General features: G+C 41.3%; 1 protein-coding gene across 6 annotated transcripts in view; it reads right to left on the bottom strand.

The window, feature by feature from the left end:
* Window positions 1–794: 794 nt before the first annotated feature.
* Window positions 795–18,589, bottom strand: part of WDR7 (WD repeat domain 7) — a 372,036-nt gene continuing 354,241 nt past the window's right edge. For all 6 annotated transcript variants that reach the window (XM_060029121.1, XM_060029112.1, XM_060029113.1 and 3 more), the window contains 2 exons: window positions 9,601–9,705; window positions 795–3,708 (listed from right to left, as the gene is read on the bottom strand). In XM_060029121.1, the coding sequence (XP_059885104.1) occupies window positions 3,505–3,708; window positions 9,601–9,705 (309 nt within the window). In that variant the 3' untranslated portion in view covers window positions 795–3,504. The remainder of the gene's footprint in view (window positions 3,709–9,600; window positions 9,706–18,589) is intronic.

The raw sequence follows: 18,589 nt of genomic DNA, 5'->3' as shown, positions 1-18,589 counted from the left end.
TTCACCCAGCACTGCTTGGCTTTACCTTCCTATTAATGTCATGCCCTTTCCACATTTGATCAGTTTATGTGATCACCAATCATAAAGAACTGTTACTGCCCCTGTTTTCCCTATAAGGATACATTCAAGATATCAGGAGATGTTAAAACACTTCCTGGGATGGACAGGAGGCCTTTGAATAGGGCCAGTGATGTTGTAGTCAACTCCTTTAATGCTTGTCTATCTCTTAAAGGAAATTGTATTGTTACATGATGATTGACTCAATTTAATTCTTATCTGAAAATTAAAGAGAACTACATTCACCACTTACATGACTAACTCTCTGTGAGCGATGATGACCTATTTTGTTACTCTTGCTTTTTCTGAAAACCAATTATACCCTTTTCCTCAGGGATTCAAATTCAACTCCAAACGGAGTATTAAATGAAATTAATTTAATGATCTCAGCCCAGCCCCCCACCCCAGGGCAGTCAAGCCGTGTCATCAAATCTGACAAGATAAAATTTGGTGCGATTAACAGTCTATTTAGAAGCAATTTAAGGTGGAGATAAAGCAACAGGCACGCAATTCCCTTGCCCAAACCACAGAGGGTGCCGTTGGGTCTTGGTAGGAGTGTGGTTCTCACTTCCACAGCTGGGAGAGAGACTCCTTTACTGCTCTGCTCTCCTTTGTGGACAAGTTTGCCTTTCCTGAAGCTAGCTCTCCAGGGAAATGAATAATCAGACAGAAATAGAAGGCTTAATTTGGTACCAAAATTGGGAGAAAGCATAGGGATCTCAACTGAGAACGTTTAAGAGTGAACAATGTTTTTAATGAGAAAAACAATCTTCAGTACAATTCAGTTTTATTTAACACACGTAAGTACACAGGGACATTCAGTACATATAGAATCTGTTAAGTGGAGTCATCAAGAAATGCCTCGAGAGGCAGACATCTTACGTCACGTGCTGTACACAGCGAGTTCAATCATTACATTTTCATACAGGTATCACATCATCTTTCACTTGTAAATTACCAATGAAGCCACATACGTCTCTACGTTTACAAGGACAGGTCCAAATACAGCGCCAACAAGATCAATAAGACACCAAAAGCGTACACTGGGATGACAAGGTAAAGTTTACCTCAGTGCTGAGAAAATCTGAGCTGTGATGAAGTTTGCAACTGTGGTTGTCAAAACAGCCAAGGAGAGATTGGTGTGAACAAGAATGCAGATGTTGGTTTAGCAGTTAGAGGTGTCTGTCTCACCATCAGATACCATCCACCCCGGAGTTTTACAACTGTGATGTTCTAGGGGCCAACAGTTTTGGCTGTCTGTGCAGCCAGGCTGTGTGGCCAGCTGGCCGAGGCCCACTGCCCAGGTATTTGGCTCCTAGGGCCCTCACAGCTTTGTTCTAACCCTCCATGGGGTGTGCCATCCATGCTTTGGGGTGGCCTGCCCACAGCCTCACACCTTCCTCCGGATGCCCTGAACATTCTGTTTAAAAAAAAAAAATCTCTAAGGTATACTTTTACACTTCATCATTCCAAAGCAGCTTTGTGGTCTAGAATAAATTAATCCCCATTTCAGTTCATAAAGTGAACACGTGCCAGGTACTCGCACTGAAGACTCGGGAAACCACTGGAAAAACCGAGAGCACCTCGTTCTCCTCAGGTTTCTCTATCTATATCGGGCACAACAGCATGTTCACCAAACAAGCAAGTCTACGCTGTATAGTTCTGAGCTTCTTCCTGGGAAGCTACATACATAATCTTTATACATACGCTGCACATGCATATGGCACAAATTCACTCTTTAAGAATACCTAAAGTCTAAAACCAAGGTATAGGATGGGTTTGCCATCACTAGAAATGACAGACTTCATGTCGACATGAAAGAGATGTTCTAGTGGTCTTAATTTCCTAACATGTTCTTTAGAAATCTGTTTCAATAAAATAACAGATGTATTTGTTCCTGGACTGTGATCCTACTTTTTTTGTATATTATATAAACGCTGACAATCTATGCTTTTTAAATTAGACACTCCCGTTATCATTTTGGTTGCTTTGTAAACTTCACGTATTTTTTCTGAATTTAATAAATCATTTTCTATTTTTGTATTTAATAAACCATTTTGCCCAATTAACCGACCAATCAACAACCAACCAACCAACCAAATCCCCAACTATATACAGACCAAGGTTTATTAGGAGCGAGTCATCCAAAATATTATTTTACAGATTTTTTTTTCCATTATTGTGAGGAAGAACCAGCATAATCTGACATAAGGAGAAGAAAATGACCGAGTTAAAGCTTACTTGGAAGTGTGATGAACACCCTACTGCAACGTTCGGGTAGATTCGGAAAGACTGAGAGCCTCCACATTTGTACACACGGTCAGCCCTCCGTGTACTCTGACATTTTATATCAGGGACTTGAGTATATGTGAATTTTGGTACCCTCGGGGGTCCCGGAACCAATCCTCCGCGGATACTGAGGATGACTGCATGCTCCTGAATGCTTGTGCTGTAGTTAATAACTTTCTAGGATACTTGTTTCAAAGAAATGCTGTCTTAGCTTTCCTTTAACTGATCAGTAGTAGTTTGAAGGCTGAACTGTAACTATTACATGATAGCTGACTTATGGGAACTGCAGGTCTGTGAAGTTTCTGGAAGGAAGGGGTAAGCTCTTTCTTAAAAAGATCTGTAGCCAAGGAATCTTCTTTTCAGGTATACGCTATACTTTCAAACTTGGTTCTTTATTACAAAAGTCCATTTAAGAGATTATAGTGACTGGATAATTATATTAACTAGATCATAAGTAGTGATCATTTTGATTTTGAGCTACTAAATACAGTATCACTTAAGCGGGATATGAGCATTTTAGAAGGCTAGGTGTCTGGGAAACTGTAGTCTCCACAAGGAAAATTTGTGTGTGTGTGTATTTTCTCATTAATCTCCAATCGGTTAGGTGTTGATAAAGAAGGTAGTGGCTAAACCCTAGGAAATTGGATTGAGTAATTGCCTAGCAATCTCCCGGAGGAAAAAACCCCACGTAAACACAGAATCTTTCTGGTAAACAATAGCACGTTTTAGGAAATCCAAAGGAAAATGGTATCAATAATTAGGACTGCCACATGACCTCGAAACCCAATGTCAGAACAACCAGCTTCCAACAGCATTCAGAGGTGGGCTTTAGCGTGAAGAAACTGCTGATCCGGGCTGGCAGTGCAATCACAGTGGTTATTGATTTCCGGGCTTCTGGTGCACCGAGCAACGGGACTGCTGGCTGCCCCTCCCTCTGCGGCGGTGAGAAACGACCTGGGGACCGGACGGCCACTTCCTGCGGAGCGATGTGTGCATGCCTCAGTCAATAGGTGGCACGAGCAGGAGTCTGCCCCCGGGGACCATGCGGAGGGACACAGACCCGGCTGTGCCCCCCATGACCCCGGCGGGTGTGGGCACTGAGGAAGGACGGGACTCTGGGCTTGGAGACCTGGGAGAACGGGGACGCAGACACGAGCCCTAGACCATGAAGCGGTGCTCCTTGCCGTCGTGGGCCATGAGGATGACGTTGCGGTTGGAGGTCCAGATGAGCCGGGCCAGCCTGAGGGCATTGTGGGAGCCGGGGGACGCCGGCTGCACGGGGGGCACCTGGTAGGTCTTAATACAGCGCAGCTGGGGCGCCGAGTTCAGCATGCCGATGCTCCCCAACAGGGAGGTGTTCATCTGGAGGGACACGGGGACAGGAGAGCACACGTGTCACTGCAGGAACCGCTTCCCTTTCCCCGCCACAGAGAGGGGTTCGAGGGACACACCCTTGCGGTCACTTTCTCCTCCATCATGAGGCTTCACGGTCATCTAAGAGTCTACTGTTAACCTCTAAAGGGCTCCTTTCAGTGTATTTGAAACTGTTCTGATGCTGTTACAGCAAATGTGTAAACCCGCAGGAATTTTACCTGGTGGGTAGAACCGGACAGCAGGAAAGCCCACCCACCTTTAAGAAGGCGGCTAAACGACACACGTTAATAAAACGGTCCAATCAGACAATATGTGGAAACAGCGGGTATTTCAAATGGCAGACTTCTCTGTCCTTTAGTGATGGTGCTCACTGCAGCCCCTGAAGAACGAGCCCCCAAAGGCAAGTCTGGGGACTTAGAATTAGTTTGAGAAAATGAAGCAAAGATAAGCAGTAGAGTAACAGGTGACCAGATCAAAGCTCAAAACTTACCCCCCTTCTCCTGTCCACCTACCACATCTTCCCTCCTCACCTGCTTTTTAAAAACTCCAAACTCTGGAAAGCGCTAGTTTATTTTGAAGGAAAAAGCAAGAATCAGCCGCCTCTCAACACTGCATGTGTGGCCCACTGCTCTGCGGCCGCGCTAAAGAGAGCACACTCTTAACACTTTATTGGCAGGAGGTTTTAATCAGCTGGTGATTTCTGCTTTTTGGGCAGCCTTTCTGGCTTTGACTTGAGTCTTAAGCTCTCTTAATTCGTTCATGTAAATGGAAAATAACATGGAAATTATCGCTCATGAACAACTATGCATTCATGTTGAAGTGCTAAATGCTGAATGGCCATTATCTAAGTGAACTGTCATCTGAGTCTGAAGAATCCTTTAGATTCTAAATATTACTCAACATTTTTTCAATAGTCACCTTTTGTGCTATTGCAAATCACGTGGCAAGCACACTGCCCATCAGGAAAGAGGGCTTGGAAATAATATTTTTCTTTGCACTAATTTTCATGTTCAATTCTTCTCTCCAGCAGTACCTCCACCTGAATGTACGTGATTCTAGGGACTTGCTTCAAGCATGCAGATTACGCTCCAATGTGTACACACGGTTGACACAGGAAACCTTGGCACGTCCTAGGACATTTAAGGTGTGTTGTTGCTGATATCATGCTCTGCATTTGGATCAGTGCAAAATATTTAAGCCATTCCTTCCCTGGCCCTTCTCAGAAGCAGGATGGTGTCAGGGGGTGTAAATCATGGCATCTCTGGCAGGACGCGTGCAGGCTCCACTGACATTTTCACAATTTAAATCATCTTGAGTAATAACCCTTTTAAGATGACTAATGTTACTGATTTTCCTGCATTAATAATAGTGCCGAACACAACACAGAGGTGAAAAAAAATCACTAGTGTACGAGGTCACATTTTAAAACCAAATGTAAGATTATCATTAACTCTTTCTGTTAAAGTGCAGTTAACATGTAAAGTCAGGCAGTACCTTACCGTCATCCTCTAAGAACCTCTTTCCTTGCGTCCTTCCCTCCTTTTTCCAAAAACTCCACAAAAGATAAAAATCAGGGCCTTATTGCTTTCTGGAGGTTCCCAAATAGCTTAAATATAAATAATGATGGCGAGCTTGATTTGCTAGTTCTCACTTGTACCAAGAGTAACAGACATCATTGTTTAGTCCTCTTACAGAGCAGCTCCAAATGATGCGGAAAATTGCCGGTTAAAATGAACTGGCATCAACAGGCACACTGTGCTTTTAAAAAATCTAATTTCTCAGTTGATAAATAACTACAAAGTATTTTTCATTCTTTATGGATTTTCTATGAAAATGTGTATGAAGCTTGATTTCTGCTGGTGGCTCAAAAAGCTAGGGGCATCCGATAGGCTCAGACACATCCTTATTTTTAAGTCCTTCCTTCAAATTTAGCCACGTACAAGAAGTGGGCTGAAGGCTAAAGTGGGCAGGGAGAGAACATCTTATTGGAATGTGACAGGTGGAAAGCTTTCCCCAAAAAGTCCATTATTATATCTGGGTTCTCCTTGCAAGTTGAATCGTCCTTCAGATGACTGATAAATGCTTTGTTAGGGTCAAACAGCCCTCCTGCCTCAGAACAGGGCTATGTGAAATTCTACACAGTACATAACGATTACGGTAGAAAACAGACGGAAAGACAAAGACTCTCATGTTAAGTATAATTTGTTGTTCCTCACACCAGCCTTTTCCTATGATCTCTTCAAATAAGAGATGAATCTGAAGTAGTAAGGGTGGGTATTGATTTTTCCAGTAAGCTCCATTGAAGAACTCTCACCAAAACAACTAGCCATTTTGTTATTCAATATTAATATTTGATCAGAGACTGGCTACAAATTTACTGGCATAAGTAAAGGCAATCTGAGTCCTGCATGAATGAAAACTACATGGAATTATAATATTTGGTCACATTAGCTTTTTTCTTCACTACCAAGGTAATAAATACTCATCGTGGAAAATTCAGATAATAAAGAGAAGTATAAAAAAGAAAGCAAAAATCCTCTGAAATATCATTTCCCAGAGACAATCACTAACCTTTTGGTAAACCTCTTCCCAGATCTCCAAGCCTATATCCACATAAGGAGAAGCAGGTTTAAGGAGTTTTACTTAAACAGGCTCATATTAAAAGGCAGTTGCACAATCCGCTTTTTTCATTCAACAAAATGTTGAGGGCAATCTTTTTATGTTAATGACTATAGATTTACATCATCCTTTTAAAATGGCTGAATAGTATTCTATTGGATGATGGAATAAAGAAAACTAAATGAAACCAATATCCATCTAATTTATTATTAGCATTCCTGGAAGAGGATACTTAATTGTTGGAGGGTGGTGGTAAAGTTCAGGTGACAGAATGATGGTTGTATTTCATTTCTAAACTCTCCTGGCTCACATACCAATGGATACACTGAAGTGAAATATTCAAATAGTAGGAATATGTTGTTGGAGAATCAAAGGGCTTGAAAGATTGCCAAATTACATCATTTAGCGGCTGAGTATGTAAACGAACTAACGGCAACCATGGCTTTTTCCTTCCCTTTAAAAATAATGCTTCACAAGACCAGTTCTGAGAAGATTATTTTCTGAACACACAGACATACATACAGATGTAATTCATCAAAACAGGAAGTGTTTTAATGCTATTCTCAGTGTAAGTAATGTTGCACCCAAACCTTTTACTAAGTCTCACTTGAGTAATTATCCAACCAGTAATTCTCATTAACACTCATTTCTCAGCAAAGATTTTAATAGCTGATGGCTTTTGTAAGGCTCTATATTTAATAAGGCTTCATTAAGTTTTCAAAATATATTGCAGTACATTTACTGGAATCATATAAAAGTATTATCATACATCATTAGACCTAAACAATATGTATATAAATAAATCAGCCCAGCCCATTTGGGGAGAGCCACGGTAGATCTAACACTGCTTTTTGGACTCCCTTTAATTCACATAAAAACCCACTATACTTCTGGAAGAGGTTTTATTGTATTTTCTTGAGAAAGTTGAAATGATATTTCTGTGTCTTCCACTTAGATTTTAAGACCAAGCTGGGTATAATTTAAGCAGGGAAGAAATGGGCCACATTTTAAATTCTGACATTGGGTTTAGAGGCAAGAAAGACCTGGGTGTTGCCTGAGTTGCTTGGGTGCTCTGTCTGCTGAACACCCACCCCTGCAAGTAACACAAGGTGCCCCTGGAGAAGGGAGTGCAGACGAAGGAAAGGAGCTGGGCAGAGCCGCATGGACAGACGCGCAGGGTTAAGTGCACTTGGCGAAGCCCGGAGGCAACAGCAGGAGCCTGGAGGACAGAGAGAGGTGCTTCAAAAAGACAGCATCTAAGGAACAATCTTGATCTCCGGGGTGAGGAAGATGCTAACGGTAATTCCATCAATGAGCCAGGCAGCAACTCTGATAAACATAGAAAAAGATTCAAGGAAGGGATGAACATATCCTAATAGGTCTCTGAAGACCTAGATAAGGGGGAAAAGGTTTACCACTTAGACATTCAGGAAAATACTGGGGAAAGTTTCACATCTGGCCAATTTAGGAGGTATCCCTTTATATAAGGAAGTATATTTTCTTAGCAGGAAGAAAAATTGAACAACAAAAAAGAAGAGATCTGGTTTTGTTTATTCCCAAGAATAAAGCATGGGGCGAACACAAGCTCCTGGAAAGCAGGGACCCCAGACTGCTTGGTTCCATGTCCCTAAAGCTAGGCTGGCACCCCGCGCTTCCACACCAGATACACGCCAAATGAAGGGAGTTTCACATGGACACTCCTCCGGGATTTCAAGAGAACAGGAAATTCAGGAAAATGTGTATCAAAGTACAGTCGGTGTCACAGACACCACTGCGTTGGCAGAAAAGAACAGTTGGTAGAGACACTATCTACAGGACCAATGTGGCAAGCGTTGTTTATGGACTTGCTGTGGGATTTCAGTGGGATAAAATACGAGTCCTGGGGTTACCCGCTAGGAAAAATGAAGACTCGGTGACATCTCTAAGGAAAAGTTTAATATGAGCCAATTAAGATGCTGGAGATATATTCTGGAAGAAAGGATAATAAGAAAACAGACTGGAAAACTAAATTAGAGGAAAAGTAGAAAAAGCTAGGACAGATCTGGAGGCTGTCATGCTTCAATAGCATGTGGTTAATTAAGCAATTTATTGTATCTGTTTTACATTACATTAGCTATTGAGTTTTTAAAAATCGTCACATTGTGAAGTCTTGTTTAAACTTTTATTTGCTTTTTTAGCTTTCAAAGCAATAAACTGAATCTCATAAAACATACCTGCATCCTAGGATAGGTAACAGAATTTTATATTAACTTGCGGCGGGGGGAGTTGGTAATGTTTAACTTTTTTGTAATTATCAGGAGTAAGGTAATTAAAAAGAAGATGTGGGGCTTCCCTGGTGGTGCAGTGGTTGAGAGTCCGCCTGCCGATGCAGGGGACACGGGTTCGTGCCCCGGTCTGGGAGGATCTCACATGCCGCGGAGCGGCTGGGCCCGTGAGCCATGGCGCTGAGCCTGCACGTCCGGAGCCTGTGCTCCGCAATGGGAAAGGCCACAACAGTGAGAGGCCCGCGTACCGCAAAAAAAAAAAAGAAGATGCGATGGAGGTTAATCACTGAGGATGAAACAAGTTCTATTATAAAACTCAGTTGCTCAAATTAATATTCACTGTAATCATAATCGAACAGAGCTGTTCTCATGTACTGCCAGTCAGTGATACTCAGATTTTTGAAAATGTTTTAATAGCTTGGAAATGAAGAGCATTATGTGGAAATTCAGAAAGCCAACGCAAATGAGATAATACACATGGGGCATGAAGTTAATACGAGGTTGCCCTTTCCCCTATGCCCTGTTGGCGTTGTCTGGATGCCTTGTGTAAATTAACAGCCTGAGCAGTGCTCCGTGCCCCAATTCCTTTCGGGCCAGGCCCTCACTTACATCTGAATGATGCCTACCTCTCTCCAAACACCCACCCCTCCCTACCCTGAATGCCTGGCCCTTCCTTGATGTCACCATGTCTCAGCTCAGGTGTCGCTGCCTCTGTGAAGCCGGCCCACAACCTTACTCCCAGGTTCCCCCCGTACTGTGGTTACTTGCTGATTTACTTGCGTCTCCCTCCGACTGAAAGCTTGGTGAGAGCAGACCCCCTCCTTCTAGGTTGCTAATTGTATTCTCAGTAGCCCCTGCGTGCTGGCAGCTGGCACATAACCAGCAAGCAATAAGTACTTGATATCTGTTGAAAGAAGGGAGGGAGGGCACAGGGAGCCTTTCCCAGCACAAGCGGATCGCGCACCACACGTCAAGACCCTGCAGCATGTTCGCTTACCTGCCAGAAGGAAATGTGGCTGTCTGTGTTTGAGTAGGTGGCAAGATATCGTCCATCAGGAGCAAAGGCCACGGCAGTGATGGGTCCCCTGTGACCATGGATTGTCTGAAATAGAATTCAGAGTCATTCATCGTATGCACTGCACAGAGCTGCTACGCATACGGATGCAAATACGTTCAATGCTGAAAAAGTTATGTCATGGCTATTAGAAACCATTAACGTTCTTTACTTCAAATTTAGGTTAGAAAAAGAGGAAAAGCAACCAAAGTTCTCTCACTGATACATCCAGGGGCTTTGACCTTGTTCTGAGGAGTCCTCCTGTCTCCTACTTGGGAGGACAGCATGAGTCCGAAGGAAAAGCATATATTAACGGGCAAACCAATGTGTTAATTCATTTATGTCCATGAGACGGAAGAATTTTACAATTAATTAGGAAGGTGAAAAACTGATCACCAAATCTACCCAGGAACTTCATCTGAAATGAAAACCAATCAAAGCTGTGTCGTAACATCCCCGTTCTGGAAGGAGTCAAAAACTATAATTCCAACCCCTTAATAATTATACATCTTTCACATTTTACGCTTCATTTCCCACCAATAGCACTGTGTTTAAATGCATATGGCCACAATTAGTACACATACATACACGCATGAATTGGAGGTTTGAGCACACATATAAGTTAAATGCTATTAAAAACAAGTTAACAGGGATAATTCTGAGCCTTTGCCAAATAGCTATCATTGATTTAACCACGAATAAAAAAAAAAGGATGTTGTATTTTAGACGCGGTCTTTGATAAAAGGTCTTTACTAAGAAAAAATTATACTCACGTTTAATGATATTAATAGTTACCGAAAAGACTGGAATACTTAGCAAATTAGCATAATACTGTATTGTTTCTACACAAACTATTAAAGACCGTATCTCTACCACATGAAGCAATATTCAGTCTGCTTACAACGGCAGGTTGGTCTCCCCTCTTGGTTAGGAAAGAATGGGGAAAGGTGTTCCCTTAAACTAAGGCAATGCTAGGAAGGGTTGTTTCCATCTGCTGTTTCTTGATGACGAACTGTGAGCCTTGAGTCTTGGCGGGAGCTTCAAGCTCACTGCGTGATTCAGGGCCCCTCCACCTCCGCCCTGCCACACCCATACTGTGAATTTCAGTAAGACACTTCTCACAATTCATATCTGAGTGATTACAATGAGGAAGGGAGACAGGGATGGGGGTGTGGGAACGTTCCTCAGTGCTTCTTGGGTTTCGTTCTTTCCTGTCATTAGACAAGGCGCTGTGGGATCCAAAATAATGCCTGTTTTTCAACACTCAGAGAAAAAAATGTTATACTGGTAGCACTGGGCTTTGGGCCGGCAGAGGACACGGCTCTGAGTCAGACTGCCTGCCTTGCACTCGGGCTCCACTGCTTACTGTGGAAGCCGGCGCAAGTTATTGACGTCCCTTAACCTCAAGAGCACCCACGTCTATGAAGCAGAGGTGACGATGATGATGTTGATAACGATATTGAGAATGACACTGATAATTCCTGCCTCAAAGAGCTTTGTGAAGATTAAATGAGTTAGTACATATATAGCCCTCTGCACAATGCACGGCACATAATAAGAATTCAATGAATATTAATATTTGTGTTACTCCTCCTTATTTAAAGATGATCAGATGAATATACTTGAAAGTTGCTAAGACAGTAGATCTTAGATGTTCTTACCACAAAAAAGAAATGGTAGTCACATGATGGATGGAGGGGTTAGATAACGCCAGGGTGAGTGACCATTTGCAATATACAAGTGTATCAAATCGTCACGTTGTACACCTTAAACTTACACGTTATATGTCAATTATATCTCAATAAAGCTGAAAAAAACCATGACCAGACAAATGGAAACAATCACAAAAATCAATTACTTGAGTATGCCATTTAATGAATCCCCCCAAAATCAGATACGAAACCAGATTATACCTATATTGGGTTTGACCTGCAAAATGATTTTTAAAAACAGTTTCTGAGCCTATATTCTAATTCATTAAACATCACTTAAAATCAAGATTTCTAGCCTCTCCTGGAAAAGCCCAGGAATGCTTCCACTCTGGCAATCCTGGGCCTTTGCACGTGGCAACATGGGCCAGGCTGAGCGGAGGTGCCCTGTGGGCCTGGGCATTTGCTCTCATGTCCCAGCCCTGACTCAAGCGGGTCTGTGTGCTTAACACCGACTGCCTGACTCCCTTATTTCCTGTCTGGTCCGTCATGGCATTTAATGCAACCTTTCCACTAAAAATATTTCATTCAAAATAGTTTCTTCCATGCTCTGGGGTCCTGGTATGCATCAAAAGTGTGAGCACACTAAAAGCTCCTCTAAAAGCTTGCCCTTCTTGCAAGCCCCCCTCTCCACCAAAGCCCAGCTCCACGCAGAGGTGGATTCAACCCTCCTGCTGGAGTTAGGGCCCCTAAGTCTCAAAGCAGAAGGCTAAGCCTGCCTCCTTCAGATTAGCATCCCTCCCTAATCAGCAAGCAGAATGTGCTTCAGATAAGAAGAGAGTGCAAGAGTGAGCAGGCTGTAACCCAGAAGGTGCAAAAGGATGTACCAACCCAATGATCTCCTTAACATACCCCTCCGTGAGGTTGGCTAAGGTGGCCCTGTAGTAAAGGCAGAAAGCCAAGCACACAGGCTCCTAATATTCATATTATATCTTCATCCTTTATAGTGTTTGGAACGTCCACTTGAATACTTCCACGTCAGCTGAAGACACTCTTCATTATGTTATCTAGTGTCTGTGAATTAAGTTCATCTTGGAATTTTCTGCCAGGAAAATGTTGATCTTTCCAGATAAATTTTGTTGGTTTCTTTTATCATGAAAAGATAATTACACAATCTCACACGAGCTTGCTTTCCTGCCAGGAAACTCAGAACTATATTTATGCTCATTCTAGGCGTCTAGTAATACATACTTCTTCCTCATTTGACTAATCACGGTCCTGTTTTCCTTCATTGTTTTTATTGTCAAGGTGAGATACTGAGTTTAATGTGTTAGTTTCTTTAAAGTCTGTTTTGAACAAAGGGGAACTATACTTTAGATCAGAACACATCAACACACACACACACACACACACACACACACACACACACACACACACACAGTGTGATACTGCGAGGTGCCCCACAGGCTGTCTTTCAAAGCAACATAGAGAAAAACCACAGGGTACTGACTGCAGTGTCAGCTGATAGACCTGTTGTCTCCTAAGAAAGCAAGTACCACTCATGGTAGCTCAGGGAAGCTCACCATTTTAAATGGTTTGGTACATCTGGTGAGTTCATTACAGTCTCAGCCTGAGAAGTGCTTCAGTCCCCAGTGTAATGGAAATGTTGCCATTGTCTTTTGTTCAGAATCTCTGAATTTCTCTCAGATCTGCGCAGGTACCACCTGAACTGACTTCAACCCTCTATTCTGGCATGAGATGCAGCTCTGTGCGGATCACAGTGAACCTGTAAGTGCTTTGTGATGGGGCAAACCCAATGGTTTGGGATCTTAAACGCTCAACTAGAAAGAACATTTTCCAAAACAATGGGTTTCAAAATAAAAGGAGGTTTGGTTTACTTTTTATACGTGGATGAGTATCATATGCCCTGTTATATTTTTAGTCAAAGAAATTGCTGTCTTGAAAAGACAGAAATGGAATATAAAGAAATTAATCTAATTCAAGAAGTGCTATGAACAATAAAAGAAATCAAGCAATTATTCCTAGCAGGAGACAGAGTGCTGAATTGTTAAACACTCTCTCCCCCTTTTTCTTATGAAAGAAAAGGAACTGAGAGGCCTCATTAATAAGAAGCAACACTTGCACTTACCCAACAGTTTTTAACAGGCACATTCAATGTGCTCGGCAAAGAATATAATTAACCCTGTTGTACAGAGGAGGAGAGACACGGATTTCCAAAATGATTTGGTCAGCATCAATACAAATTATGACTTTCTAGAATGTTCTCTAAAACTGCTCTCTCTTCCTGGAGTTCTTGCTATTCAGCTTCCAAATGTCAAATTTGAGAATTGAAACCAAGATGTAGGACTCTACTGCACCCACTTTACAGACTGAACAAGATCAAAGAGAACATCTAGTCATTTCCAGGCCTCGTCACTTTTTTAAAGGGGAGGAAAATACTCCAGCCAAACAAAATTTCCTACTTTTAACATAAATTCTGAAGAAGAGATTTCCAAATGCAGGTACAATTTTGCTATCATAAACACCATCACAAGGGAAAGACTTATAAAAGGACTGACCCATGTATTTTGTATAACAGTTACTAAACAACAACAAAAAAAAGGACTTTGACCGAACTTTCACAGCCCCAGGGTCTGTAGGGCCTGAGAGGGAAGGGGGCCACCCTGGTCGCAGGCCTTCTTGGGGAGCAGTACGGCCGGCTCAGGAGGAAAACAGGCAGCGACGGTCTGAGGGGTGACTGAAGCTGAGCTGCAGGTGTGTTCCCCGTTGGCTGCGCAGGTCTCTGAAATTTCTACAAATACGATTATGCTTTCAGTTGAGGCATTTTCCCTAGCACGTGCTCTGGCAGACAGCAAACAGGACAAACCTGCTTTCATGAGATACAAGCATGGCAGATGCCTTGAGTTTAGGGTGAGCCTGAATGAAGTGTCCATCTGTGTACAAACACAGGAAATAGCTGGAGACAGGCCAGATATACAGGGAAGTGAGTGCTCAGGAAGTGAGGATGAGCCCCGAAAAGAAAAGGAGAGGCAACAGCAAAGACCTACAAATACCTACATTTTCCTAGGGCTGGTCCTTTACTGATAACAAACAACGCAAAGTGAGGTTCAGGACACGCTCTCCTCTGTACCCGAAGCACCAACCCAACATCTGGCATCTCTTCCCAAAGGCAGCCAAAGTCAGGAAAAGGCGGATGAGGGAGGTGGATCAGGGTCTGATTTGCGTGCCTTTCTGACATCCCAGTACAGGCTGCTGATTTCCCCGCTGACCGGTAGGGAGGGAACGGCTCAAGGCGGAGGGGAGACAAAGACATTGCTCTGACAGCTTTGTTTGTTAGGCAAGGGGAAGACTCATCAAAAAAGAGCCATTTCAAAAGAGTTGCAAAGTTAAGAATTAATTATGTTCAAGAAAAAAATACCCCTTTCCTTTCTCCGAAGCAACCAATTTGTGAAAATTGTATTATATATTTAAGGTTCACCTGCTCAAGGAAACAAATGATTTAGGCAGATGATAATACATTAAAAAAAAAGTCTCATCTATGGCCGATTAGGAGGCCCGAGTCAAATTTAATTCCCACTATGAACTAAGCCTTCTGCAGCCCTTTTGTGTGTGGGATCTTAAGGCCATATGACGTGGCCAGGAACATTGAAAGGCCACCCATTTTCTTCCGTATGTGCACAGGGCTGCCTTAAAGCAGGCCAGATGAAAATCCATTCTGTTTTCAAATCTCTCTAGAGAAGATGCCAAACCCCCTTTCTGTGTTTAACACTGTGCTGTCAGGAAATTTTTCCTTTTTCAAATCTAAATCCAAAATGCTACAGTGTAAGTAGGCTGCTTCCTCTGTTGTAGCCTCAGTAGAGATGGAGAACAGCTGGTCACCAATCTTAGTATGACAACCTTTTATAGCCTTGAAGGCTGTTACTGCAACTTGCTCCTTTCTTACTTATTTATTTTTTATTTTCAGGATTAAAAAAAAATTCAGTGACTACCATGTAACCTTTCCTTTCAGGTCTCATTTTCCAACTCTTAAAATAATTTCTGTAGCTTTTCCTTAAACTTCCTCCAAGCTTTCAAATCATGACGTCTTAGAGTTGGATGGTATCTTAAAGGTCAACCACGTCTCCAAATGTGGGATTTCAAACCGGACTGAGTGCTGGAACAGGCAACTGGCTGTCGTTGTAGTTTCTCATAACACCAAGCAGGAGGCCAGGGCTATGCTTATTTTATCATAAACCTGCAACCGTGGCTGGAAAAGCTGGTAAAGTTGTTGGCCTGCAGACGGCTGACGCCCCGCAGTCCTCACACCTGTGGGGAGAGGCAGGGTCCCTGAGCCCACTGCTATCATGGTAGATGAAGGAAAACTCTTTTCCTTGACCTTAAACAGAGGTTTAAAGATTAGAAGCTGCCTCAGCCCTCTTCAGGGGTGGGGAAGTAGGTGCATGGTGGCCCCATTGCTCTCATCAGCAGTCTCTCTTCCTAGGGCCCTGAAGGTTTTCACCCTCCCATGAGCTCGCCTGTGCCCCCATAGAGGCAATACCCGCCTACAAGTACCATAAATAGGCACTTCTTGAGGAAAGAATCATAAAACTAGGGACCCAGCTTTTTGTCACTTGGGACACAAAAGATGGAAACTAAAAGTATTGACCAAAATGGAGGTATATGGGAAATGCACTCCAAACATTCCCTAGCATTGAAAGGAGCCCAGCTTCTCTTATTGGCTGTACTATCCATGACTGTGTAAGCATATCTGCCTCGATGCTGCCCTTTGATGGTTCTACAATGATTTTGAACAGAGATCTGAGGGTTGAAAATGGGTTGTTCAACTCAATAATTTCTTTTCTCGATGGAGGGACAAGCCAATATTTTTTATTCACATTATGCCAACTCTATGTTATAGAGTCAACCCATTGTGGCATTTGCCAATCCAAGGGGTATCAGAATGATTCAATGAATTGAGTTATTTTCTATCACTATCTAACTGAAAAGAATATATATTCAGGGCAAAGGACAAGTAGATATGATATCATTTTAACATCTTAATGGCAAACAGATTTAAGGATAAATATAATAAAGTTCGCTATCTTAAGTTTTATTATAAGATACAATGCCTCCAGTAAACAGACTTTAGTCCCTAAAAATAGCTGCAGCATTTACTGTACATTTTCAGTTACTGAAAGTTACTTAAATGTCATTTGGGAATAAACTGACTGACACTGATGAATTAAAGGAGATTTTTTTTTGATATCTACATACTGGTAATCCTTAAGACACAGGCAATCGTTTTTGAAATTTCTTTGTGGAGGATTATAACGAACATGTGTGTGCACAACACACTTATCCAGGAATAGTAAGAATCAAAAAATGCTCAAGATTGCTTCACTATTGTAATTTAGGCATTAGTAAGAATTTCAGATTTTTAGGATACTGAGGCTTATATTTTCACTAATATCAATTATACATTATCAAAATTAATTTAAAAAGGAAGATCTACAAATGAACAAGTAGAGAGTAACCATTTAATAGTTGATTTCCAATCTTAAAATATTGTAGCCATCATAACAGCAACCTCTATGAAAAAAATATCTACTGGTCTTAGGCATTGACTCCCTTCTATTCAATTGAGGAACTTTTTCAGATTCAAATAAATTTTCCGTAAGTCTCACCACTTAGTCTTTCTTCCTCTTTTTCTTGCTACAGATAATCAGGAGCTGACCACACATGTTTACCTGTATACACACACACACACACACACACACACACACACACACACACACACACCCGTCTTCTGCTTTACTAGAGCAAATATTTTCAGGATGCAGTAACTAAAAAATACCCACTTCAATTATAATAACTGATGTAGTATGTTTGTGTTGTGTGTGAGACTCTTTCAAGTTAAATAATGATAACAGAAGAAAAAAATCTAGTTTAAGACATAATTCTAACCGTAACATTTTTCATATACGTTAACATTTTAAAATAGAGTCATATTTAAAGATTATTTATGGATACTCAAATACTGAATACCTATATGATTTAGATAAATGTGCTTCAGTTTCAAATAAAAAGGATAGAGAATAAATTAATTGTTATCAACTATTCACACTGCTGGTATGAAATAATTGTAAGACATTTATTAAAGTATAACTTTCTGTAGCTTTTAAGAATATTCAAATGTTTTCTATAGATCTCAGACCCAAAGCTAAGTATTTTTTTTATCATATTTCTAATATAAATCTATTCAAACACATGATAGAAGTCTTAAAATGAACAAAGTTTTGCTTTTGTATTCTCAGACTATGAAGATTCTGATAAAAAAATTCTGTTGTTAAATAGTCAAAGGATTCCTGAAAAATTGGACCAACATAAAATGGTTATATAATTTTTCAAAGAAGACAGGAGAAAATATTCTTACAGATAATACTGTGCCACAAAAGTAAAGCCCAATTGCTTCCACTTGGAATTCCTTAGGACATGGACTGTTGTATCTCTGTGCCCTCTCAAAAGACTGCAGGCCCTTCCATAGCAGCCTTCAGCAGACATGTGTCCACGTGAACCAACGGGGACAGCAATCACATTCCTGAGGAATCGTCCATCCAGATGGACCTCAGTATTTTCGTGGGTTCTGATTTGGGTTAAGGCGAACACAGAAGATGGTTTTGGCTACAGCCTTAGGACAGGGCCTTCACCCAGGTGCTCTCCCACCTCTCTTTGGCCTGGTACAGTGCCTGGTGACACAAAACGGTCTTATGCAGATTGTACTAATATGGAATTTATATTTTTCAAAATCACATTTCAAAAGGATCTAATGTTTTCATCATTCCAAAAAGAGAAGTGACTTGAAAGTGTTAACGAAACCTAAAGCATTACATAAATTTCTAAAATTCATACGTGTATTAACCGATATATTACTATATCTTCTGGCTCATATTTATTTTGGAGAATGACAGAGTACATACACTAATAGAAACACAGATTCAAGAATTTTATACTTTTATGTGTGGCTTATTAGGCTTCTTTAACTTATTAAAACAAAATCAGATTAGTCTGGAACGTAACCTAATTAACACTGACCTATATTACAAGGTCTATTTCTTTTGTTAAGTCAAGACATGCCAAATTAGAAAACTGTAAAATCATCCTCCTATCTTTGAAGTATCATTCCATATTTTTAATATTAAAATAGTAATAAAACAATAAAATATATATGTAAAAATTTTTTTCCAAATAGCAATTGAATTTTAAAACATTCCCTGGTAATTACT

This window comes from Delphinus delphis, chromosome 13 (genome assembly GCF_949987515.2).
Source record: "Delphinus delphis chromosome 13, mDelDel1.2, whole genome shotgun sequence".
NCBI lineage: Eukaryota > Metazoa > Chordata > Mammalia > Artiodactyla > Delphinidae > Delphinus > Delphinus delphis.
Note: the sequence above shows the minus strand (reverse complement) of the source record. Positions and strands in the feature narration are given on the sequence as shown.